The sequence below is a fragment of the Aphelocoma coerulescens genome, chromosome 11 (genome assembly GCF_041296385.1).
Source record: "Aphelocoma coerulescens isolate FSJ_1873_10779 chromosome 11, UR_Acoe_1.0, whole genome shotgun sequence".
Lineage (NCBI taxonomy): Eukaryota > Metazoa > Chordata > Aves > Passeriformes > Corvidae > Aphelocoma > Aphelocoma coerulescens.
The window spans coordinates 108538-133271 of record NC_091025.1 but is presented as its reverse complement, the minus strand read 5'-3'; the positions used below and the strand labels follow the sequence as shown (position 1 = coordinate 133271).

Below are 24734 nucleotides of genomic sequence, written 5' to 3'. Positions count from 1 at the left end.
AAGCTAAAACTTGTAAGTCCATGTATATGTTAAAATATGAACGAGGAGAATAAATGAAAAGCAGTTGAGTCCTGAGTTAGAAAAATGATCCTGGACTCTTTGCAGAGTAAATTTTTTGGATTTCTTCACAAATGCCTTTGTCAGAATGCTTCCCTGTTTTGTTGGAAATTGGTCTCTATTTTGAAAACAAAAAGAAACGCTAGCTATTACTTGGCTGGTCAACTGCTCCAACCATCTATCTACAGATGGTTGGAGCAGTTGACATCAGTGAGGTGCACAAATGATGCCTCCTCAGATCACCTGTCTCTGACTTCCCAAAACTGAGAAAAGGCTAATGAACTGAAAGATGGAGACTGGATGTGATGACAGGGAAAACAACAATGTCATTCTGCCCAAGAGAGGAGCTGGGAAGATGTGTGAGCAGTGCTTGAAATGGAAGATAACTGGTGAGTAGCAGATAAATCACCAACCCTTGACATCCTTCTCTCCTCATACAGAAGTTTATTACATAAACTCAGCCTATGAAATGAGCAGAGCCATGAGCAGATTGTGTTTTTGTTTATCTGTTAAGAAGTAGCCATTTTTACATTAATATTGAATTATCAAAGCCCTATTTTTCCAGCTGAGATGTCTCATTATGAACATGTGAGAAGAGACAACGGATCTCTCTTTCCTGCTCCCAGCAGTTCTATAGTTCCGTTAGGAAGATGACATATAGGCATTTTCAGTACTCTTAAAAGAAAACAAGCAGAAAAGGATGATTCTCATGGGTCCCTACTGTGTATCAGGTTACCTGGAGGGACTGTTTCTGTTACAACTAAGTATTGAGAATAATACCACATCTAAGGCATGTAACGACATACTGTTTCCTTAAATTTTATTGAAGTATCTTGTGCAGAACGTTGTACTAGCTGCTTCTGCTATATTCTGTATGTAGCAGAAAGCAATGAAACTTATTCCTGTATAAAACCAATGTGAAAAACCTTTCTATAGCAATTATTCTTTTTTTTAATAGAAGAAAATAGTTTTTAAAAAAGAGCCAGCAACTAGTCTGTAATGTTATTTTGTAAACTGACAGGTTGTTGGCTTTTTTCAGAATAATTTATGGCATTTGCTATTGAGTATTTAATGCACAACTTTTTTGTTACACTGAGAATCATCATTTTTTTTGACATTGATGATGTACGTGTTCTTGCACTCAGCCAAGTGCAAGAACATCATAACTGCAAAGCTCACTCTTTTCCCATGGAAGTAAATCATAGTATATTTTTCAGTCACCTTTCCTTTCAGCCTAGCTCAAGAAATAAGGCATTTATCAAACTCATGAGGAAAAACAACTTTTAGTGAGATTAGGATGTGACAAACACCTCCTAAAATCACCAAATGAGCCTCGAAGAGTGGCATTACTCACCCTCTAATATGCACAGGCTTGCTGAAAGGATTCTGAATACCGAGTGAATAGCCTCTCACCTGGATTGTGGGACAGTCTTGTCTACAAAGAGGAATATTGCCTTCTCAGATGGCAGTTGAATCCTCTTCCTGATGATCCACATGAACTGGGCCACGGTGATGTCAGACGGAACTAAGTACTTCCTCTTGTCAATATCAACAATCTGAGATCCTGAGACCTTCTCCACTATGACCTGTAAAGTGCAGGTGTGAAGGTCAGGCTGTTAAGGATTGGTGTGAACAGACAGCTTTGGTAGATCGCTTGCTTGTACAGGCTTACAACAGTGAGCAGAGGGGATGAACAAAAAGGTTTCCTGACCGCAACCAAATCAGAGGTAAAACTGGCTCAGCACTCTGAAACCTGATTTTACAGCTGCATTGAGACCTACATTCATATACACAATGGCTCAAAACTTCCTGCGCCTGGGTTTTTGGCAGTCATGGGGCAAAAAGGTGCATTATGCCTTAAAGAAACCTGTGACAGGAAAGTACGCATGTCATTTAACTTTTTTTACACCGATGATACGGAATTATTGCAATGTGGACCCAAAGTTGAAAATGAACCAGTAGTGTGCCCTGGCCACAAGTAAGGCTAATGGTGTCCTGGACTGTATTAGGCAAAGGACTGTGAGGTGATCCTTCCCCTGTACTGGCACTGGTGAGGCTAACTTTGTATTCTGCTGAACTGACATTTAGAGTATCTTTCATCATTGCTTCGGCAATCGGAAATTGACTACAGGAAGGAAAGACAGCAAGACGGCCAAAAACAAAACCAGACAAAAATAAACAAACGAAACAAAAAGCAACAGGTACAAGGGAAGGAGAACTAAGTATTCCTTGTGAAAAAGACCTGATGCTTTTTGTGCTACAGAGGCTGGTTCTGGAAGGAAAAATACAGCAGGTTGGGAAATACAGTTTACAAGAGGTTCCAGGGTCTCCATTCCTTTGCTCTGCATTCAACTTGCAACATTAAGTTTGAAAAACACTTTTGAGTATTAAATTATGCCAACTATTTCATTTCAACAGCTCAACTGGAATCATCAAGCAGAAAATACATACCGCTCCAGACAAAGGATTGCTGATTTGAGATTTAATTCCTGTATCTATCTACACCTTGCTGTCCGTTCCTGATATGGCAGCATGTCATTCTGACTCACGCTATGAGTTTCTACGTTTCTTTTTCCCCTAAGGTTATCAAGGATATTTTTGAAACTAATAAATGGATAATAAGTGGAGATGTATGGTCATTAAGGACACCACAGTCTATGTATGAGGGGATAGTTAGTCAAGAGAGAACAGCAAGGATCATATCAGCTTGCCAGACTGCAGCTGGAGAAAATCTCGTGACTAGGTGCAACTGAGCTGCAGAAAAAGTCAATGGGAATAAAGATCCTTCTCTGGGCTGTGCTAATGGAGAAGTTACTTACCAAAAGGTGAGACGCAGGAGTGGCACTAAGTGGCACGTGGTCAGATGGGATGTGGGAAATTTTACACTCAAGCAAGTTGAGAATGTGGGCATGTTGCTAGCTGTTATATAAAGATGTGAAGTGTGGTCTTTTCACAGACAAACATGTTAAAAGGGATTGTGGAGAGAAGAAGAGAGGTCATTCACTATTTAGCAGACTGGTAGGTATTAATGCAGAAAGGAGAGGTCACCGCTTGCATTGGCTCTTCAAACAACAGGGTTTGCATGGGGAGATTCACCACGATGACTGGTTATAGGCGTGGAATACATGAGGGATATCATCTAACTCATTTAGCCAGGATGGAAGATGGTCAAGGTTTCAAGAATCTTCATAATCTTTCTAAGGATTAGGCACAATCGCCAAGACATTGAAGGTGGTTGCGGGGATATAACTGCCTTTAGAACAAAGCAGGACTTTGATATATCATTAAAATCCCTGGAACGTGTTTAGAAAGCTTATTTGTCGTTAAGCACTGGGGCAGAGGAGAAAATGTTGCAGTAGTTAGATGTGTTTGGGGCTTCTTTAAAACATCTAAGGACACAAAAAGGAACTGAATTTACTTAGTAGGAACTTATCAGAGTGGACAGGATGGAAACAGTTTATCCACCTTTGCCTCTAAGTATTCTGTTGAAGCTGGCTTGGTTACTCACCGGGACACGGTCGGGGTATTTGGCTCGGATTTTTGCCGACTCGACACATCTGTGCTCTGTGAACAGAACTCATAATTAGTCATTGCATAGTAATAATATTGCCGGTGTCCTAGGCCGAGAGGGCAGCGCCGGCAGGGACGTGAGCCTGCGGGGATCGCGACCATATCCCCGCCTCCGAGCGGTCTCTAGCTTTTCGGGGAGACCGTCCCCGGGCATCGCACCACCCTTCGGCGAGGGCCGCCAGCGGCTGTCCGCCCACAGACAAGACGACCGCCTGGGGAAGCCGACGGGGACAGATGGCGACACGGGAGACCGAGGGCACCGGGGCCGCTGCCAGGCAGCGCCTGGCCCGGACCCACCCTTACCCAGCGCATGGTCCTCCTTGAACATCCACTTCATGGTGCGGGCGGGCGGGGAGCGGAGCCAGAGGCGGCGAGGCCCGTGTGCGGGGGGCGGGGGCTCGTGCCGGGCCTGTCGCTGTCACGGTCCCTGTCACAACAACAGCAGCGGCACGGCAGGCGGGACTTCCGGCTCGCCTGTTCCCCGGCAACCGCTTGAGCGGCCGCGCTTCCGGCTGCGGATCGTGGGGCGGAACTGTGGCATCCGGGCACGGAGTCACCTGTCGGGTGCGAGGCCGCCCGCAGCCCTCCCGGGGCACTCGAAGCCGCGCCATCGACTTCGCCGCCCCGGCAGGTGTCCCTATCCATCTGTCCCCATCCCGCTGCCAGGCGCTATCTCGCCGGCGGCGCCGGGAGGCAGCGGTGCGCGTTCATTCGCTGATGCGCCCGTCCCCTCGGCGTTGATTGGCGCGGCGTCTCGTCAGTCCGACGCTCCGCCAGTGCAGCGCTGAAGGCGCGGGTGAGGGCGACCGGTGAGAGTGCGGGGCGGGGTGGTTGCTGTCCGGCGCTGAGGGCCGCTCGCCATGGCTGGCGTGGATCTGTTCTCGCATCCCGCGCTGTACACGCGCTACCGGGCTGGGTTCTGCTCCGCCGCGGCACTGGCGCTATTGCTCATCACGGCGCTCACCTATGTGCCACCACTGCTGGTGGCCTACCGGAGCCACGGTGAGCGCCACTCGACCCCACGGGGCCTGGCCGGGCCCGGCGCAGTCCTGAAACCTCGTGCTGTTTCTGCCCTCAGGTTTCTGGCTGAAGCAGAGCGCGTACCTGGAGCAACCCACCGTCCGTTTCCGGTACGAGGTTCTCTTCGTCGCCACCATCGGGTCCGGCCCGGGCAGCTTCTTGGCGTGGAGCACGTTCCCAGCGTTCAACAGGCTCCAGGAGGACCGGCTCCGAGTCCCGCTCCTGTCGGTAGGCCTGCCCGGGGCGGCCCGGCAACAGTGGCGAGAAGCGAGGCTGCAGAGTGGGGCCAGCGGACCGGCAGCCGGCTCAGGGCACGAGTGCTGATGGCGCTTTTGAGCGGGTGGCCCGTCAGGCACTGCTGCCTTCAGGTAGCAGCAGCTTTATGTATAACCTTGTGCCTCACATCGGGATTTGCTGGATTTTTAACGAGTCCCGTTGCACTCCCGCTCAGTGTTACTGAATCGTAGCATTACTTAGATTGGGAAAGGCCCTTAAGATCAAGTCCAGTCATTAGCCAAACCTTACCGATTTTGCCACTAAACGATGTCCGCAAGCACCGCTGGTGGTTTGCGTGAACACGTCAGTTTACTTTCATCAAATTAGTTGTGCCGTTCTCCACTGGCCGCATGGCTTATCCCGTGAAGTTTGCGGGGGTTGCTAGGTAGCCCCTAGATTTGGAAGCAGGTATGTGCCTTCAGAAGCACATAACCTCTGCCTTGCAGTCATTTTTCTTTGTGGGATTCCACAGTGGCAGTTATTTTTCTGTTTGCCTCGGTTATGAGCCCTGGTAGATTTGCAAGTAGCTGAAGTACTGGACACTGGCACACAAGCATAGCAAGCCTCGGCTCACAGCCACGAATGAGCATACAGAGGCCATTAAGAGGCATGCTGCAGTGGCAGGAGGCAGAAGCCTGACCATCAGTCATATATTTGCACTGTGTCTTACAGAAGATCCTAAGGCATGCTTTGTAGCATGCAGGGGAGACAGTTGGCATGCTGTAGGGCAGAAGAGACCTTGAAGTAAACTATCCCTCCTGGGAGGGGCATATGAGACGTTGTATAACAGACAACAGTGTAGGCTTCTTGTTTGTCTCTAGTTTTCTGTCTATAAATAGTCAAGCAGCTTTTTACTGCATTCCTAACTATGCAGTTTATTTGCTTCCTTGGTATGTGCGTGCTGCAGTTGTGGAGGTCCCCCAGGGTTTTACTTCTGTTTTTCTTTCTGTTTCTAAACAGAAATTCCTGTCTTTAAAAAAAATTTGTTTAGACTAGAGAAGAAGACAAAAATCAAGATGGCAAAATGGATCAGTTGCATTTTAAATTGGAACTTCCACTGCAACCAACGGAGCACGTAGTTGGCGTTCAGCTGATTCTACTCTTTTCGTACCAGCTTTATGTGAGCATTTTTAGTTTTGCTTGTTGTGATGTACACACCCATTGTAATATTCCAGTAGTGGTTATACAAAAGATGAAAAGAAACTTTCCGCATTTGAAATTCCTATCTAAAATATTTATTTTACTAACAAATACTTAATTTTCTTCTCTTCTGCTGTGTCATTCCTAGTCTAGCTCTCTTGAGTATTTTCATACACTTTGCTAGAATTTTTTTTTTTTTTTAATTTTAAGCTCTGTATTCTCTTGGGCTGTAGTGCAGCATACAGGACAGAAATGCACAAGAGTGAGTATCAGTGTGGGTGGCACCTGGAAATAACTGTGAATCCTGCAATAGGCAGAAGGATGTGCATTCCTACATCCTGCTGTGCCTTGACATAACCAATTCGTTTTCTGAGGGGGAGAGCCAGGCTTTTGCAGCAGCCTGAAACTCCTTGGATTTGCTTAACAGCTCTTGAAGCATCGGTAATCATCTGCCAGGATCTTCCGTGTCCTGTAACTGGGATGAGGAAGAAAGCGTAACAGGAAGACAAGACAACACAATTCTGCTGCGGCAGTGCAGTCAATACCTAAAGCAAAAACACCAGCGCACAGGGATACATCTGAAAGGAGCAATAATACAGAGCTGCATTGGGTGCAGCCACACACACAAGAATTTGTTTTCCTAGGGAGACTAGGCTGTTTCTCCTAGAGAGTCTTGCTGATTGCAGATGGACAAGCTTAGCAAGCATAGCTGTGTGGTGTAGGAAACATTCTTAAGCCTGAGGCCCAGAATAAAGGCCCAACAGTCCTAAATTTGGGCTGAAGTATTTGGTCAGGTATTAGTATCACAGGGAGTTCTGATATTCACAACACTTTTTATTTTATAAATCTATTTATTTATTTATTTTATTTCCACTGTAATTGTGGACATTTTCCTTCAGATTGAGTGGTCGATAAGAATGAAGGACCTACCTTCTTTATTTGGTCCTTGATTCTGATTGCTGAGGTTTTTAAAGTGTGTCTCCAATGAATGTGTTTAGTCACCTTGCTGCTTTATACATGTTATGGCTAGTCAGATCTTTCTGTCATTAGCCACAGACTTGCACTTGACTGAATTTCCTGTGGAACTTTGTCGAGTTAATAAAGTTAGGTACCTAGTAACTAAGGTAGTTCACTTTTTTAAAAAATTGTATTTTTTATTTGGTGTTCGCTCGTTTAGACTAATGTGATGATCTAAAATTTGGGAATCATAGAAAAATCAAATCCACGTAGAAAACTTTGTAGATACAAAGAGTAGAAAAGTATGTTGTGTCCCCCCTCCTCCCTCTAAATTCTCCTTTTTTGTCTTCACTATTTCAGAGAATGTCAACATTTGTGATGCAGAGCATGGCTTTTCTTCAGTTTTTTTCTCCTGTGCCAGGGTCTCAGCTCTATGTGAATGGAGACCTGAAACTGAACCAGAGGCAATTACTTAACCATTGTGGACTGGATACCAGATACAATGTGAGGAAACATTTTTCCCTTCCCCATCAATTCCCCCCCACTCCGCCTTCTTAATCGTCCTAGTATCACAGGTGACACCCTAATTATTTGTACTGCTGCACAGAGTGAACTGTAAAACTTTGGAACTGGTGTTTCCTTGTTAGACTACAAGAGGGAAGAGGTTATTGTGCCAAGATGTTCAGTGTGATGTTTATGTTTGTTCCTTGAAGGGCATGGTTACTTTGTGTAAGAAACTCAGTAGAATTACTGTCTTGAAGACTGGAGAAATAATTAAAGTGTCTCCTTGTTGTAACAGGTGTCTGTGGTCAATGGCACAAGTCCTTTTGCAAGTGACTATGATCTAGCAAACATCATTGCGGCGTATTGGGATAGAAATGGTAAGTCTGAATGTGTAGCTACAGGACAGTAGTAGTTAGCATACTAGCAGCTGTTTCGTGAGATATATGACTTCTGTATTAACACCTACAAGCCCCCCCTTAACCTGGATGTTTTCTTTCTCCACTTTAGTGACAACAGTCTTTTCAGATCCCAGCCCTGTTTGGATGACTGGAAGAGCAACAGATTCGCCGTTTATCATTAATGCCACCGTTCATTACCCAGTGGAAGTTATCTTATATCCTTCGAAAACTGCATAAACTGTGACATAACAGGGTTCTATTATTTGAGCCTCCGCCACATATAGGCCAAATGCAAACTGTTTTCTCTTAGATGTGTTGCTAAACTTTTTTTTGGTTAGCTAAGCAAATGCTACAGTTCTGGAGTTAATGAAATACCTTTTTGTTCATTCCTTCAGATGGTTCTGCTTGCATAACCACTTTTTGTCTTTCTTTACTGGGAACCTCTGTTGCTTTTCAGCTTTGCTAAAAAGGCCTTTAAGGCAGTTTCTTAGCTATTCTCAGGGAATAATCGTAGTACATCTTGCTTAGGTTCTGCAGTACCTGCTGTCCCGATCCGTCACAGATGCCACTGGCAAAGCATGATACTGTAGTCTGTGACCTAAAGCACATCATTAGAAATCCATATGCAAGATCATCTCACCAAATAATAACTCCCACAAGTGGGTGGTGGTTACATCTGTTCATGTGCAGACAGACCGGAATTTTTTTTCATTTTTCAAACAAAATAATTCTTCATTCATTAAGTTCTTTGCTCTTTTTCTTAGACAAGAATGAGCCTGCGTTTAGAAGAATCTGTATGGAGCACACTTCTTACAAGATTTGTTTACCTGCCTGAATATTAACGATAACTACTTCCTGATGCCTCAGGCACAAAGTAGGTGCTTTACCCAGAATTGGGCTAAATGTCTTCTAGGACAGACGTTCTCTCCAGCTTTTGTTACCTACCATGAAGGCTTTTAGGTGTTTCTATGGCTCAGAGTTTAGTTATTGCAGTGGTAGCATCAGAAGCTTCTTCATTAACTATTACCGCAGGCCTGGTTCCTATGGTATATCACTGTGTCCCTCAGCCATAGGGAGGAGGAGGAGAGAAGATCCAACAGGCAGGAATTGTGCAGCAAGATTGTTTTATTTAATTATTTTACAAACTCTTTTATAGACTTTTTTCTTCATAGTCTAATTGGACAAAGGACCAGCCACCCCTTGGGGGTGATTGGCTAATATCCTAAAACATCCATTGTCAAAATATTTTTCTACTATACCATAAACAAGACTTTTCAAGGTTGCAGCCGTCTTGGTTGTTTACATTCCCTGCTACCTCTTCTGTGAGAGAGAAAAGTCTCTCACGGACTTAGAAAATAACAAGAAAATCCTCGCTAGCAGCATTTTTGTACCTACAGTTAACACTCCTTGACTTTCTTTAAATATCAGCCAGGATTTTGGGAAATTATTAAATTTGCCTGGATCCAGTATGTCAGCATCCTCCTTATCTTTCTTTGGGTGTTTGGTAGGATTAAGATGTTTTTGTTCCAGAATCAGGTGTTGACAACAATTCCAGTATCACCAGTTCTGCCTGTATCTCCAGTAGTGTCCTACAAACAGCACCAGTCCTGAAGAGATGCCTGAGAAGACTTTATAGAAATGCAATTCAAAACTAGTTACCTGATTTTATTCTCTATACACTTCTTACTTCAGAAGATCAGAATTTTTTAAGTATGTTCCAAGTATGCTCTGTTCTTCCTTTTTAAAATACATGTTCATTCATCTAATTTCTTGAGGAACAAATGTGCTTTGGAACTGAAAAATTTTATATTTTTGACAGTTAAAGAAGAGCCTAGTTATTTTTTTGCAACTGGAACGTGCCTCGAAAACCACCTTGAAAACTGAAAATAATATGCTAAAAGTAACGACATTAACTGTTTTCACTTCTTGTAAATCAATTCACTGCAGTCTTAGAGTTCTGTCAAGAATTATTTGTACATGCATTTATGTGCACTATGAAATGAAAAAAAAAGAAATGTGAAAAAATGCATGGACGAGTTAAGGTCAGAGATGCGCTTCTGTAACTGTGGCTATACATACTCGGCAATTTAATTACTAAGTTGGAGGATGAATAAATTCAAGGTTGATGTGAGAAACCAGGGTGATAGTGTGTGCCAAGTCTGCACAACCATTTACTATTGGCATTATTACTGTAGCACCAGGCCATTAATTGTGAATTGTGACTAGTAAAACAGAGAATCCTTGTATTTATTGAAAGAAAAAAAACTAGCAAAAAATTCTACCAGAGAAGCCTCAGAGTTTCGAAGCAAGCAAATAATTACTTTCAGAACTCAAACAGCTTAGAACAGATAAAAATTATAATCACCTGGTATGCATTGAAAGACTGCGTCCCTCATTCTTGATGGTGGCGGTAGTAGGGAAGATTATTTTATTTTCTCTTTCTGGGCTTACTTTTTATGTTAGACAAGCTTACAAGAGAAAACAACAAATTTCCATTATGTTTTCAGTTTTAGACTAAAGAATTAATTTTAGCAAAGCAGTGTTACAGCAGGACAGAATTTCACACAATTCTAGATGCTAGAATTCTGAAAAAAACTGTGTCATTGGTTCTCTTGAACTCTTAAGACACGGTGCAGCTATGAAATATGAAAGAGCAGCTTAGCAGTATGCCACCTTTTGGCCATCGTCCCCTAGAATTCAGCGTCCTGGCAGTTGGGAGCTACCTTTTCCAGAAGTCTCCAGTTTGCTCTTGGATCTTTGAAGTCTCTATGTGGCAGCGTAGGGCTGCTGGTAACTGCCTTCATATCTGCATCTTCAGAGTCAAAGCAACTGTCTACTGCTTTTGAGTGTCGAGCCATTACACAGCATGAACGAAGGGGCCCGTGAGCTTGTTTCTCCAGTATCTTAAGCTGATGTACATTTGGTACGCTCTCCCTTGCAGCAATGGTGCTTGTGTGGCTGCATGAGTTAATTCAGCGAGTTCATTATGGGGAAGATGATCTTTACCAAATATGTAATCAAATTTTCAGACAAGTCAGTTTCCTGACTGAACTTGGTATGTGTCTGCACAAGCATTAAGGTGGACATGAGCAAGGGGTAGAAATCTCTGGAGAGACCAGAGGACCGCAGTTTAAGGGTTTGAATGTTCTACTCCCACAAAAATGGAATGCGTAAGAGCCTTCCTCCAAGCTGAACAGGAGCCTGTTTAAGGTAGCAATCGGAACATGGAAGAGACTAATGCTCGAAAGCCACAGTACTGGGAGACTCCATTAACCCCCCTCCCACTTTTCTCTCCTGTTGTAGCCTTTCACATTAAGGCAAGTGATGCTGCTCAGAGCAACAATTCAGTGAATGCACGTGAAATAAGAACTGGAGATTAGGTCTAGTTCAGGAAAGACAGAGAAAAATATCCTTAACATTCTCTTTTCCTTTAGATAAAGAAAGCTGGAAAAATCCTCTACAGTAATGCAAGCAAAGAACTATATACATTAAAAGGAGGCAATCAAAAGAGTTACTTGCTTGCAGGTGGCATGTAATTGTTTAGTACGAGCTGAAGCCATCCCTCCATTTCTTTTGAAAGAGGTGTTTCATGACTGGCACTAATAACTGAATGCGGGGTAAAGGGAGCCATAAAGGCAGATGTTACCGCAGCAGGGAAAAAACCCCTGTGATACCTCTGCTGTGGTCACTTCCTGGATCGCTTTTTATACTGACCATAGTTCTTGGTTCACAGTTCTGACTCCTTGCTCAAGCTTGAAGAGACATTCTACTTCTGTAAGTAACCAAGCAACAGAAAAAAGGCAAGATTTTGTAGCTTAAGAAACAAACAACTACACGGGAAAAAATATATACCTGAGGATCCATTGCAACTAGCATTAAAAGAGGTTTAGTAAGGAAGAGCCTTTCTCAGAAAGCCATCTGTAAGGACTCTTCCTTTAGCTTGCTAAGCAACACAAAAAGCCAAAACCACTACCATGCACCACAGTGCTACTACAGAGATCTTCTCTGTATACATATGACAGAGCCATCTAAATGCTCTTCACTGAGGAAGGACATGGCTGCTCGCTAGGATTAGTCAAAGTTCTGTAAGAAGGAAAAAGAAAGCAGCCTTTAAGTTAAAAGTCCTGTGCATAAATTGATGCGGGAATGGTCGTGTGAGAGCCGTGCTTCAGGAGTCTTTTAAGAGGTGGAGCTAGGATAAAAGAAACCACCTCGTTGCTTGTTAACTCACCAAGCAGCCAGTTTGCAGGGGGCATTATCCTCTGGTTCTACTCGCAGGAGGCGAGCGGGACGCGGCCCCGCCGAGCTCTGTGCGCGTGGGGGTGCTGGGCCGAGGTGGAGGGAGGAGGAGGCCGGGAGGAGGGGGCTGCTGCCACAGGAAGGCCCGAGGCACACGTGACCCCGCGGAGGAGAGGCCGCGGGACCGCTAGCTGCTGCGGCGGCCAGGCAGTGCTGCCACGACCCGGCTTCGGCGAGCCTGCTGGGAGCCTACGGGCCGGGCGCTTGCAGGATGCTCCTGGCTGGCTGCGGGACGGGTGTCACCGCCCCGCCGGGCTGGTCCCACTCGAACGGTCGGGCGCTAGGTGGCCGGTGCTGGGCGGGGCAGGCGAGCGGACCGCCTCTGCCAGGCTGCGCCTTTGCCCGGGGATGCTCCGGGGGGGGGGCGGATCGGCTTCTTCCTGGGCTCCTCCCGCTGCCCCGGCGCCTCAGCCACGTCTGAAAGCGGCTCATTGTCTCTCTCGGCAGCTCGGAGCCGCGGCGGTGGCAGGAGGCGTCAAGAAGGTACGGGCAGGCTGGTCCGGGTGGGGGTGCCGTTATTCCACAGGATTGGAAGTCCCGGTCAGACTTTTTCCGGTCAGACCTTTTTTTTCCGGTCTCAAACAACGGTGCTTTAAAGGGGATGTTTTTGAGCTGGTCACACACGCCCCTGCTTGTGGCGGCGGAGTAGAGGTAATACCAGTTGCGGCGGAGCCGCTGTCGCACCGACAGAAGCAAAGCTGTCGAAAATCAGCCTCTTTTTTTTTTTTTTAGGTTTTTTTTCTTCTTCTTCTCCCTCTCCCACCCCCACCCTTTTTTTTTTTTTTTTTTTTTTCCCCCTCTCTTTGTTTTTCCTTCATTTTCCCTAGAGAACATGGCTGATTCAGGTTGAGGTGGTTTCTTTTGCTGGAGTTAGATAGTGAAATAAGGTGCTTTGGAGAAACCTTCCCATCATTTCAGGAAATCCCTTCCCATTTTTCTTTTGTGTCCTGCCTCTCCTTCTAGCTGAAGGTGACATGCTGGTCTGAAGCGTTTGTCATTATTTCTTAGTTGCAGCAGTTGCTTCGGTGAGGCGCATAGGGCACACACAGCCTAGTCGTCCTCGGACTGTTTGAATTTGAGGACGCTATTGTACCGGTGCAGAGAGAGTGTCCTGTGAGCGAATAGCATTCAGTCACTGCGGATATCTCTTTGTCACCCCAGTTTTGCCATAGTAAAAATTCGTAACGAAAATTGCAACGAAGCAGACCTCATTTCTTGAACACCGGTCATTCTAGTAGCTGAAAACACTTCGTGGTCTTCAGCTGCAGTGCATGGATAAATAGGTGTTGGAGGGGTATGCTTTGACACTGCCATGTGCTTAGGCTGGACAACTTTATCTAACTCAAAAAAAAAAAAAATTTAAAATCTCCTAAAGGAAACAGTATCTTTTAGAAAAAGAACTTCGGTGAACATGCAATTAAATCGATGGTATGTTTCATTGTATTATAAAGTGTTGAAGTCTGATGATTCCCTGGAAACAACTCTTCAAATCTCATTTTCCACTAGATTGTAAAAAGAAGTGTATTTCCAAAAGCTAAATTAGCAGTATCACCTGAAATGCTAATATAATGTTATAATTCAGAATTACTACATTGCATTTACTATATTTTATTATTTTAGTTGCAGTTTCACTATTCTATTAAAAAGTAATTAGGCAGGCTTATCAGTTTCAACTATTTAGTATTGGAAAGACTTTCTTTTAGAAACTACCAGATTATAGAAGGCGCCCTCCAAACGAACTTTTTCTTTTCCCATTCAAATACCAATCTGCATATTGTTGTTGATACAGTAAGCTTTTGCTTTATGAAGGTGTGTGATTTCTAGCTGCAGAAGAATACTGGCGGGGTGATTTACTGCAAGAATTACTAGTAATATTGTTGTGTATTATTCTTTGACCAGCTTTGTCATGTTCCAACATTTCACTTTTTTGAGTAGCAAACTATGTTTCTAATGTTAGCTCATAGAAGCCGTTTTGGTGGTGATTGCACTGGTGCAATGTCTTATAGGTGAAGTATGTAGTGAGTAAATGCCACAAGGAAAAGTAGACCTTCAGGTGGTCTTTGCTCTATTTATCATGCCATGAACAAACATTTCCCTATTAATTCTTTAAAATGCATGATGACATTTACCATTATCACTCCTTTTACAGTCAGTACTGCTGCATTTGGTGAATTTTAAGTACATAAGTGGTACTTAGATTCATCTCGTATGATTGCTCTGAAAGGTCAGCATACAGGACAATCATTTTTGGGTAACAAAAGGTTGAGCACATAATGCGCCATTAGGTATTAGTTTTTCAGTGGAAGAGATCAGTCTGGGAAATCAACAGAATCACAGAATATGCTGAGTTGGAAGGGACCCACAATTGAGTATGTTATTTGAAGTTGAAGTAATTTCTGTGTAATCTGTAAGTTCTTTGACTTTAAAAATGCTTCATAGACTGTTGGAAATGAAAGTGTGCTGGAAATTTTGCCAGACAAAACATAGCCAGGGAAGACTTTGACAGAGACAGCTAAGATTCAGTTGCTCAGAAGTCATGATAGGGAAGCAGATATTTGTAATACTTCACTCAAATGTTTTTGCTTTAATCCAGCCTGGTTTTTCAGTCTTCCCACAACAGACCCAGACTTGTTTGTTCTAAGGGAGTCTTTCATCCCAGCCTTTTGTCAAAAGCTCAAAGAGAGAGCGTGTTTCTTGATGGCTCTAATTATGAGGCACTCTTTCTGTTCTTCTACAGTCTTTTTAGTATCCCAGAAAAAAATGAGCAGTTTAATAGAAGGCTTTTTTTAGCTATAAAGTTAGTTTTTACTACTTTATTAAGTATCTTCAGGCTGAATTCTGTGCTCAAAGGAAGGTACTAAGAAACTGTACTCCTTTCAGAGCTGACCTGAAAAGATCTGATTACCCGATTCCAATGTCTTATGTAACAAATGAATAAAAGTCCCTGGAAGCAAGAGCTAAATGATCATCCATTGGACAATTTCTTTCTTTCTTTTTCAGACCCTTTCTGGGTCTGAAAAGTGCTCTCCTTAGAAAAGAGATTTTTTTGGGACCAATAGTACCACCGACTGTATTTTTACCCTGCTTGGTAAAACTGGATAGCTTTCCGTTACATATCTAGTTTCTTGGCAAGCAATGGCAGATACTAGTGGCCCTGCAGCTCACCAGTCTATCAGAGACAGTTTTAAGTCGTGAAGAAAATGGTTGCTCTGTTGGCCAGTTTGTATAATTAATTTCCTTTGGACGATATGTGAGAATAGTTATTCTGGAACTGTCCCAGGGTTCATCTAGTCTAGGATGTTGTTTCCATTATTAGCTGTTAGCATGGGGAGCCCAGTTACAGAGCTTGATTCAGGACTGTCAACTAAACCACGTATGCAGATGCTTTTCAGATCCCATTTTGAACATTTGCATTGCCCTGTGAAGAGATGATTGTGCCTGAAGAATTTGAGAGACTTCTGATTATTCTCTTTACCAGAGCTCTCCTTGAAGAAATGGCATCGCAAAAGAATTAATACTACTGTCACAGAAAAGGAGTAACAGTGTAACTGTTAGTAAAATAATTTATGCTGAGGAGTATTCATTATTTACAAAAGCAGGTATTGTGATGCCACCAAGTGTTGCCATATGACATGAGTTCCAGGTGAGAGATGTGAGAGGTCTTAAGAGTGCTGGCTGCTGCAACTGGATGCCCGTTACAGCCTGGTTTTCTGCTTGTTGTAGCTCCTTTGCCACTTGGGGTCAGTCCTATTGCATGAGTCAACGAGGAGGTGCTTTCTAGAGTTTTGTCACTGAGATGACAGCTGAAGTGGCAGTAACACTAGAACATCTGGCCCCTCTGCTGCTTCTCCCTTTCCCCCCATGTTTGTGGTTAGCAGGCCTGCTATAGTCAGGTAGGTGCAGCTACGAGGAAGCAGTTCTGTGGAGCAAAGCAGGAAAAAAGGAGGTGTAACAAACCCCAGTTTTGTTCTCCTGAGGGGATCTTGGGGTGGGCAGTTGGTGCCCCTGAGCTGTTGGTGGAGGAGGTGGGCACTAGCAGAAAGAGGCGAGGCAATGCAAAGCAAGTCACAGACTAGTGTTTCAGTGTGCAGTTTCAGTGTGCAGTTTTGGCATACTGCCTTTCTGTGCTGAAAGAGCGAGCTTGCCTAACAGCACCATCTGGTGAGTCCTGCAATGGAATAAACAGAGGATCAGAGGTAGGCTGTCTCGCAAGATCCTGTCCCTCACATTTGGAATTGTAGAATCATTTAGGTTGGAAAAGACCTTTAAGGTCATGAAGTCCAACTGTTAATCCAACAATGCCAAATCCACAGCTAAGGCAATGATATAATGTAATCTATTCAGCAGATTTATAAATATGTGTATATGTGTATACATATATAGATCTTCAGCAACTCCATGAGAAGGTTATTCTACAGGCTATTCAACAGCTGCTTTCTGCCTCAGCTAAAGTTTGTCAAAAATCATGGAAGAGCTTGTTGGGCTGAAAAAAAAATGTACTTTAAGGGAATGCAAGTTTAACCTGGGCTGAAATCACCTTAACTGCAGAATGCAATTGCAAATGGTAAAGGGTTGTTTACATGAAAATAGAATTACACATGCCCAACATGAGAAGTGCATAAATAAAAGGCACTGTTTACAGAGAAAGTGGTGTATTTGGCCTTATGCATACTAGAGAATACTCTTACAGATGCTATATTTTGTTGCGTAATTATACTTTTTCTTTGGTGGTATCTACATGTATATATATTTTCCTTAGAAACACTTCAACTTTTCCAAAACGGTAGAAAATTTATCTTAAATATAGAAAACGGGTATCTACTTAGTGTTTTACTCTGATATCGCACTTTTTCTTGCAGTTTTTATCATATTGAAGTGTAGGGAAATACTTCAGCTACAGTCCTTTGACGTTATTTGTAGTGCTTGAGTCTGATTCATTCAGACATGTATTGTGGACTAATACTCACGTTATCTGTTTTTTCATTGGCACAGCGTCGTCTGCGACAGTACTTGGGTGGGAACTGGAGTGAGGAGAGGTCCGAGAGACAGTCAAGGCAGAAGTGAATTTAAAAAACAGCTTTTGGTTTTTATTCCTCAGTCCCCCCCAGCCTGCTAATAACATCTAAAGAGCAGTTAGTGTTGCAGTTCTGCAGCAGGATTAGAGTGGAGCAACAGTTGAGTAGAAACACATGAATTCTTTAGAAAGCATAAGTGAGTCTCTAAAAGCTACATAATGGGTGAGACTGCGTGGAGCAGTATGCAGTCTTAGTGTAGATAATGACTTGCGACTTGCACTCAAGAAAAAGATCTGAGATAGTTATGTCTAGCAGGCTTTCAGGAATATAGTCTGTTTCAGGAAAAATCTTTCAATTAGCAAATGCAGCTGTACTTTGACTTCATCTTAGATTCTTTCATCCTCTCTGTTTGGCGAAGTGTCAATGCAGGCCTCTGGATTGCTGGCAATCCTCACAGCATAGAGAAACTTATAGATGCTTCTGGAGATGAAATATGCAAAAATTCACTATTTGAACAAGGCAGATTTTATCTATGAAGAACGGCCAAGCTGAATTAAACTAAGGATTTATCTATCTGCTCTCATGCCTGACAGTAGCAAGTAGTGGACTGCTAGGGGAAAAGTTAAGTAATACAGTGAGCCTTATTTCTCCTAGTGTGACACCGCAATACAGGCATATACCAAAGGCGATCCACAGTTTAGGGATTGCTAAGCCGTGGGCTGTAGCCTCATTTTTGCCTTTAACAGTCCTTGGAAGGCTTTTCTTCCATTACTTACTTTAAATCAATGTAATTATTTGTTGAACTCTCGTATACTTTTGCTGCCACAGAATTTTGAAGCAGCGTTTCACATTTTAATATGCAGTGTACATAAAGGTTTTGTAATGAGTGATCATTTAATTCAATTCAATTTATGATGTCAAATGAGTGTGTATCTGTGTTCACTAGTCTGCTTGGTTTTCTTTCAAGAGTTCAGAGTGTGTTGAAAAATGTATCTTTCACCGTAACATGAAAAAAATTGTAATTTCAAATTGTAAATCAGCTAGATAGCAAATACGTATACATAGAACTTTTGAGATTATCTGCATGTGGGAGGAGTCTTACTTTGCTAAAACCTTGCCTGCTAACATATACTGACTGCTTACGAGTGGAATCTGGACAAGTGAGACCACAAAAGGGTAGGTGCCAAAAATCTCTAGTAAAAAGCCATGAGGAGTGCATGTGTCTTGAACTTTGACTGCAAAGTAAAATAGAAATCCACTGGGGGTTGACATGCCTAAGATTTTCTAGGAGTTATATGCAGACAAATCTAACTCCCAAACTGGTAATTCCTTAAATGCAAACTCGGGGTATTCAGTCTTAGGGTGTACACACTCCAGACCAAATACATGTGTCAGCTGCTTTTTCATTTTATCATCTGTGGCCAGGTGTGGCTTCAGGTTGTGAGCTTTCATCCATCTTCTGCCTTCTGCAGTTTGGAAAATAGAAGGTTGTGGATAAGCACCAATTGGTATAGCACCCTACTGCCACTGTAGGGTACAGCGCTCATGTTAGATAAGATTATTTTTACTTCAGCACCCACAGTTACTGATGTTCGCATTCACTCTTTTTAGGGGATAGAAATCCTTGTAGTGTTGAATTGAAACTGAAATACAGTTGAGCGATTCAGACAGATTTTTTTTCTTTTTTTGGGGCAATATTTACCAGTATTCAAGTTGAGGGCCTTGTGTACTTTGTAGTTTGTTTGTTTGTTTGTTTTAATCCAAGGGTTGAGCTGCATCAACCCAAGGTTTTCTTCAACGTTGAACATTTACTTATTTGCTTATTTCTGCAGTAATCTTACTGTTACACATTAGTTCCTTTCCGTTTCCAACAGCTGTCACTTGCAGTAATCACCCCCCAGTGCAACTGATTAAAGAAGCAGTTAGTGCCACATACGTACATGCACATTTGAAGAAACATTTTACTAATGCAAGAGTTTGTATTGTGTGAGTTTTATCGTTATTGTGCCCAGGAGCAATGGTTCACTGGCATTTCCCTTCTCTTTTTCAGCTTTTCTCATTGCCCTTCCTCGGTGAGAATGGCAAGGATTCGGATTCCTAGCACAATTGTTATAATTTTTGTTACAGTTCAGACTGGATTCTTACTCTTCATGTATGCCCGGTATAATAGCTTCATGCCTCAGTCTGAGGAAAAACCATCACAAGTCCACATACTTATTCTCTCCTCTTGGCGGTCGGGATCTTCTTTTGTCGGTCAGCTTTTCAGCCAGCATCCCAGCGTCTTCTACCTGATGGAACCTGCATGGCACGTGTGGGTTACAATGTACCAGAACAATGCCAAAGTCTTACACATGGCAGTGCGGGACTTAGTCAGGTCGGTCTTTCTGTGTGACATGTCCGTGTTTGATGCTTACATGCCTTGGAAAAGAAACCTATCTGATCTTTTCCAGTGGGCAGCGAGTCGGGCTCTGTGTTCAGCTCCTGCTTGTGACTCTTTTCAACGTACTGACATAATGAGTGAAATGGCATGCAAGACTCTTTGTGGACGGTATCCATTCAGCAAGGTGGAGGAAGCCTGTAAAACTTACAGCCACGTTGTCATCAAGGAAGTTCGATTCTTTGACTTGAAGGTCTTATACCCCCTTCTCACTGATCCATCCCTGAATCTCAAAATTATTCACCTGGTCCGTGACCCCAGGGCAGTCGTTAAGTCACGGGAACAATCAGTCAAAGCATTAGCCCGTGACAATGGAATCGTCTTGAGTACCAATGGCACTAAAGTGGAAGACAGCAAATACAAAGTAATGCAAGAGGTTTGTAGAAGTCACGTTCAGATTTATGAAACGGCTACTCTTAAGCCACCTAATTTTCTGAAAGATCGCTATTTAATGGTCCGTTTTGAAGACCTGGTAAGAGATCCATTATCAGAAATCTCAGAAATGTATAAGTTCGCAGATCTTAGTTTGACTCCCCGGCTCAAAAGCTGGATCTATAATATCACACATGGACAGGGACCGGGGAAAAAAAAAGAAGCCTTCAAAATAACATCTCGAGATGCAGTTAGTGTTTCACAGGCCTGGAGAAATGTTCTTTCCTTTCAGAAAGTTAAGAAAATACAGGAAGTTTGCAAAGGTGCTATAAACATTCTTGGTTATCAGCTAGTGGATTCAGAAAAAGAACAAAGAGATCTGACATTGGATTTGGTGTTGCCAAGACGACAAAATCAATTCAGTTGGTCATCGTTTAATCCAAAGCACTGAGACATTTTTGAGAGATCTGGGGAGGTGGGACAGGGTAGATGTTTGAAAATTTCTCTACTGTGCAGCATACAGTAGTTGGAAAATCCTTGGCTGATGACTTCAACTATCTTTTCATCTACTCTTTTTCTGTTAATGTAGGAAGGTTTTTTCCCTGAGTTTTTTAGATAAAAAGAAAAGACAGCAAGATACTTGTCAGCCTGTAAATGTGCTGCTCGCAGCGTTGTTTTATAAATATAATTTAAGCACTTTCTATTAAAAGATGGATTTTCAAATATGTCTTTGTTTATTGATAACAGTTCACTTCTTTTTTTCATGCTTTAATTATTTAAGAATCATAATTCTTTATTTGTATATATGGAACAAAGTAGATACTAAATTCCTTCACTTGACTTTCTTCTTTTTCTTTAAAGTTGTTGTGCAGTTGTATACTTTTTTTTCAGACTTCTTTTGATGTTTACAGTTTTAACATAAAAGTTTTCCAAAAGGTGGGGCAGCTGCAGCAGCGGTGTTGCAAAAGGCTTAAACGGGAACTCCATTTATTGATAGATTTCGTAGTGGTTTCCTTGGAGTGGCAACATTTACAATCGGGTACTTGAATGTGATGTTTGCTTGGAGTGCAAAATCCGAAGAATATGAAGAAACTTTCGGTGGAATCACTGTGGAAATAACGTTTTGATGCTGTCCCTATTGTGTTCCAATACTGTGACACAGAATAAGTGCACACCTGCTCCTGCAGCGCAATCCATACCGTTATCCTCTCTCTCCAGAACTACAAATTGTTTGTGAAGATCACTGAGAAATTTAGGATGCCTTGAAAATTTGCGTATCGATTATACTGCTGCATGGAAACGATCAGATCAACCAGCTTTGATAGCAGAGACAGGTGCTCGCGTACGGTTAACATTCGGTATTTGCGTCCAAGAAACCACTGCGGGATCGGTGACGCTCAAAAACCGCACTTGCGCAGGCGGGGGCCGGGGGATGCGCATGTGCAGCTCGGGGCTGTTACCGGTAGCGGGGTACTGCCGCTAAGAACGTAGCGCATACGGGATGACTTGTCGAGTTTGAGACGTCGCTGGTGCCAGCTGCTGACTACAATTCGGAACTCCAGGTAAGAAACCCGTAGTGGCGCTTTCCGTAGCTGTGCGCTGCCTCACGCTGGTACCGCTAGCTAAAGGTGAGCGAGGAACGCTAGCGAGGTGGCGGGTCCAGAGAAAGCGCCGAGGGGGACGACGGTGCCTGTACGAGGCGGCCGGACTGGCGGGGTCCGCGGCAGAAGCACCGAGTAGCGGAGGCTGCCTACGGATGGAGCCGTGCAGGCGGCAGTGCCGTTCGGGAGCGGGCGGCGGGGGCTGCCCGAGGACGGCGCCGGGCGGGAGCGGGTGGCAGGGTCTGTCCGGAGCCGTGCTGGGGCACGCGGCGCGGTGCAGTCGCTGGCTCGGCAGGGGCACAGAGCGGGGAAGGGGGCATTTCGCCGCACGCCGGGAGCTGCGGTCCAGGGGACAGGACTTGCTGTCGTCCATGTTGGTTCCCGGGGCATGCTAGGTGTTGTGGTCTTCTGTCGCTCGGCTGCCGGGCAATCCTGATCATAACCGATACGACTTTTTTTTTCCAGCTCCTCGGTGTCTCAGGTTTCCGTTACCGCTGAGGACTCTTCTCACCTCGCTCTTCTGTTTTAGGTAGTGCCACATATAGCGTTGTGGGTGCTTAGTCCAAACCGTGTCTCGCCCTTCAGAAATTAATACAGCTGTTAGATGCTTATCAGTTATTCTCGGTCCTTAATAGGGTCGATAGGCTTAGTGAATGAAGACATTCATTTGCAATTGTAGCATCCTCCGTGAAATCTGTATCAATAGATTTATTCTCAGTATAGCCCATTTGGCATGCTTCCATTTTGGCCCAGTGAAAACACCTTCCACAGCATGAGAAGATGTAACATTCGTTTGAAATGGCAAAACACGGGAGTAAATGACAGCAGAAAAGGTTTGTTTCCTTTTTTAAATTTTTTTTGTTTGCATCACTCATCCCAGTTATGCGGGAAAATAACCCTAACCCTATGCTGCTCTGACTGCGCTGTTTTAAGGGTTGCATGTATTCTGACCTAATCACCCTCAAGTCAGCTATCTGTCACAGGAAAACATCCTTTGTGCTGTTAACTTAGAATTTTTTTATTTGGGACAGCTAAGCATAAATTTGCTAGAACACAACCGTATACTTTGAAATTCTTTTAATGACTGCAGGAATTTTTTTACAGGTAATTTCTCAGCTTCAGTCAAAGAAGTGGCCTGTTCCGTGGTTTTTCCTGTTCTGAAAGAGAGGAGAAAAGGGAAGTTAATTCCACTGTGGAATCAAAGACTCCTGGATTTCATATTTCTGCTCTGATTGCTCACTATGGAGTTTTATCCATCAAAAGTGAGAGGTGACACCAAATCAAATATAAAGGTGCCCTTTCCAGCATTTTTGTTCCAGTCATTAAAAGGATGCCTATTACCGCAGGCCTGGTTCCTACGGTATATCACTGTGTCCCGCAGCCATAGGGAGGAGGAGAAGGAGAAGATCCAACAGGCAGGAATTGTGCAGCAAGATTGTTTTATTTAATTATTTTACAAACTCTTTTATAGACTTTTTTCTTCTCAGTCTAATTGGACAAAGGACCAGCCACCCCTTGAGGGTGATTGGCTAAAATCCTAAAACATCCATTGTCAAAATATTTTTCTACTATACCATAAACAAGACTTTTCAAGGTTGCAGCTGTCTTGGTTGTTTACATTCCCTGCTGCCTCTTCTGTGAGAGAGAAAAGTCTCTCACAGACTTAGAAAATAGCAAGAAAATCCTCGCTAACAGCATTTTTGTACCTACAGATGCCCATTTCTCTTCTTGCAGTCTTTCCCTAATTTTAACAGAACCATTTTCCTCCCAGACCCTACTCATCAGTTGTTCAATCCTTTGGCATAGGATTTGGACAAAGGAAGGGACTCACGTGGATCGCAGGAAATCATGGAGAAAAACCCCTCCAAAACCTGACAGAGGAAAATGACAGGAAATGCAGGAAGACACATGCCTCATTTGCATGTTTGGATTTATTTTCTAAAGACTTCTCTGTATTTGAATGTTCTCTGCACTTTGCTTTCTTTTAAAGAATGGATTTGCTGCTGAACACATCTCAGGCCCATATTTGATCAGGTTAAGGTGGGACAGAGATGAAGAGTCCAACGGGGAATATCCAGGGAGATGCAGGGCCTGGGAACATCAAGGATGGAGAAGAGTGGGAATGGGGATTGTTTTCCTCATTTAAAGCCATCAGTGCTGTGAGCTTGGAAAACACACAGTACCGGAGGGATCCAGGGCAGGAGCGGGATAACTCCGGAATAAGGGGCATCTGGTCCCACCTCAGGGCTGTGCCAGTGAAGGAGGGGAAATTTTTAGTGGTTTCACCAAAAAAATGACACACAAAAACCAAACCCAGCACCACCGAGCTGGACTTTGTTGAGCTGCAACACAAAGCAGCCCCTGGGCTTTGGGGGAACACAACCTCACTGAGTCACGGAGCCAGAGGATGACATTTGGGAACAATCCTTGTTGCCTGGAGGCAATTCAGACAAGTGAGCCACAGGAACTATGGGACTTTTTGCTCTCCCTGCAATGGCATCAGTCCAGACCATGAGACAGTTCCTGGAACACATCCTCCCTGTAAACAGGAGCTACAGCAAAGTTCAAGCCCTCATTTAGAGAAAAGCAAAGACAAGGTGGGATTACCTGGAGCCCCAGGGGACTGAGATGAAGGGGACGAAGAAGCAGATACCAGACAGCTTCCACTGCTTCTCACTGCAGCAAGGGGAACATCCCTGGAATTTCACGTCCGAGTCTCTTCCAAGCCCCACAGGTGAACCAACAGGTACTCCAAGACCGACCTCCTTTTTACTTCTGGCCACACAGACCCACTGGGAGGAACTGCAATCCGGGGACGCATGTCAGCAACTGTCTTCCCTCTTGCCGTTCTCCCCACATTTTCCCTTTCCAGTGGGATGCAGGTGCCACCCCCCAGAGGCAGGAAAACTGCCTTGCTAATCCCGTACAAAACCTGCCTGGAAAGCCCAGGATGCCAGGAGCCAGCAGCCCATTTCTCCTGGATTTCCTGCTGACAGGCATTTTAAGCCTGCTTTACTTCACAGGTGCTTTTCTGCCAAGGGCATTCCCATCTCTTTTTTTTAGCTCAAATAAAGGTTTGGAAAGCTGA

At 43.8% G+C, this 24734-nt stretch overlaps 3 protein-coding genes and 1 long non-coding RNA gene across 13 annotated transcripts in view; 2 read left to right on the top strand and 2 right to left on the bottom strand.

Moving 5' to 3' along the window:
- The window catches only part of GABARAPL2 (GABA type A receptor associated protein like 2), a 4687-nt gene extending 673 nt beyond the window's left edge, over nucleotides 1–4014 (bottom strand). The window contains exons 1-3 of the mRNA XM_069026516.1: nucleotides 3931–4014; nucleotides 3566–3621; nucleotides 1471–1643 (exon numbers count right to left, since the gene is read on the bottom strand). Of these exons, the coding sequence (XP_068882617.1) occupies nucleotides 1471–1643; nucleotides 3566–3621; nucleotides 3931–3964 (263 nt within the window). The 5' untranslated portion in view covers nucleotides 3965–4014. The remainder of the gene's footprint in view (nucleotides 1–1470; nucleotides 1644–3565; nucleotides 3622–3930) is intronic.
- Nucleotides 3963–9968, top strand: TMEM231 (transmembrane protein 231). Of its 2 annotated transcripts, XM_069026515.1 has the most exons (7): nucleotides 4443–4629; nucleotides 4706–4875; nucleotides 5915–6043; nucleotides 7381–7524; nucleotides 7820–7901; nucleotides 8032–8142; nucleotides 9349–9968. In XM_069026515.1, the coding sequence occupies exons 1-7, from the start codon at nucleotides 4488–4490 to the stop codon at nucleotides 9531–9533; spliced, it is 963 nt and encodes a 320-aa protein (XP_068882616.1). In that variant the 5' UTR covers nucleotides 4443–4487; the 3' UTR covers nucleotides 9534–9968. The 2 variants fall into 2 exon arrangements, with proteins under 2 accessions (XP_068882615.1, XP_068882616.1); XM_069026514.1 differs by lacking the exon at nucleotides 4443–4629 and adding an exon at nucleotides 3963–4258 and having other exon boundaries at nucleotides 4706–5015; nucleotides 8032–9391.
- Nucleotides 8709–24734, top strand: LOC138116799 (carbohydrate sulfotransferase 5-like). 9 transcript variants are annotated; one of them, XM_069026511.1, is made up of 4 exons: nucleotides 8709–8796; nucleotides 19287–21607; nucleotides 22112–22479; nucleotides 22751–24734. In XM_069026511.1, exon 2 carries the CDS (start codon nucleotides 19315–19317, stop codon nucleotides 20494–20496), a length of 1182 nt encoding a protein of 393 aa, XP_068882612.1. In that variant the 5' UTR covers nucleotides 8709–8796; nucleotides 19287–19314; the 3' UTR covers nucleotides 20497–21607; nucleotides 22112–22479; nucleotides 22751–24734. The 9 variants fall into 9 exon arrangements, with proteins under 9 accessions (XP_068882612.1, XP_068882611.1, XP_068882613.1 ...); XM_069026510.1 differs by lacking the exon at nucleotides 8709–8796 and adding an exon at nucleotides 12182–12704; XM_069026512.1 differs by lacking the exon at nucleotides 8709–8796 and adding an exon at nucleotides 15819–16417.
- LOC138116802 (uncharacterized) lies at nucleotides 22707–24340 on the bottom strand. The gene is made up of 2 exons (XR_011154356.1): nucleotides 24254–24340; nucleotides 22707–22803 (listed from the first exon to the last, which is right to left on the bottom strand). It is a non-coding gene; the product is annotated as an uncharacterized lncRNA (long non-coding RNA).

Bases quoted from the DNA above. Each gene is read 5' to 3' on its own strand.
- TMEM231 (XM_069026514.1), top strand. From the start codon at position 3,963: ATGGTGCGGGCGGGCGGGGAGCGGAGCCAGAGGCGGCGAGGCCCGTGT. The intron at 4,259-4,705 runs GTGTCCCTATCC...TTCTGCCCTCAG, and splicing joins CGACTTCGCCGCCCCGGCAG to GTTTCTGGCTGAAGCAGAGC. The intron at 7,902-8,031 runs GTAAGTCTGAAT...TCTCCACTTTAG, and splicing joins GGCGTATTGGGATAGAAATG to TGACAACAGTCTTTTCAGAT.
- LOC138116799 (XM_069026506.1), top strand. From the start codon at position 19,204: ATGCAAGAGTTTGTATTGTGTGAGTTTTATCGTTATTGTGCCCAGGAG.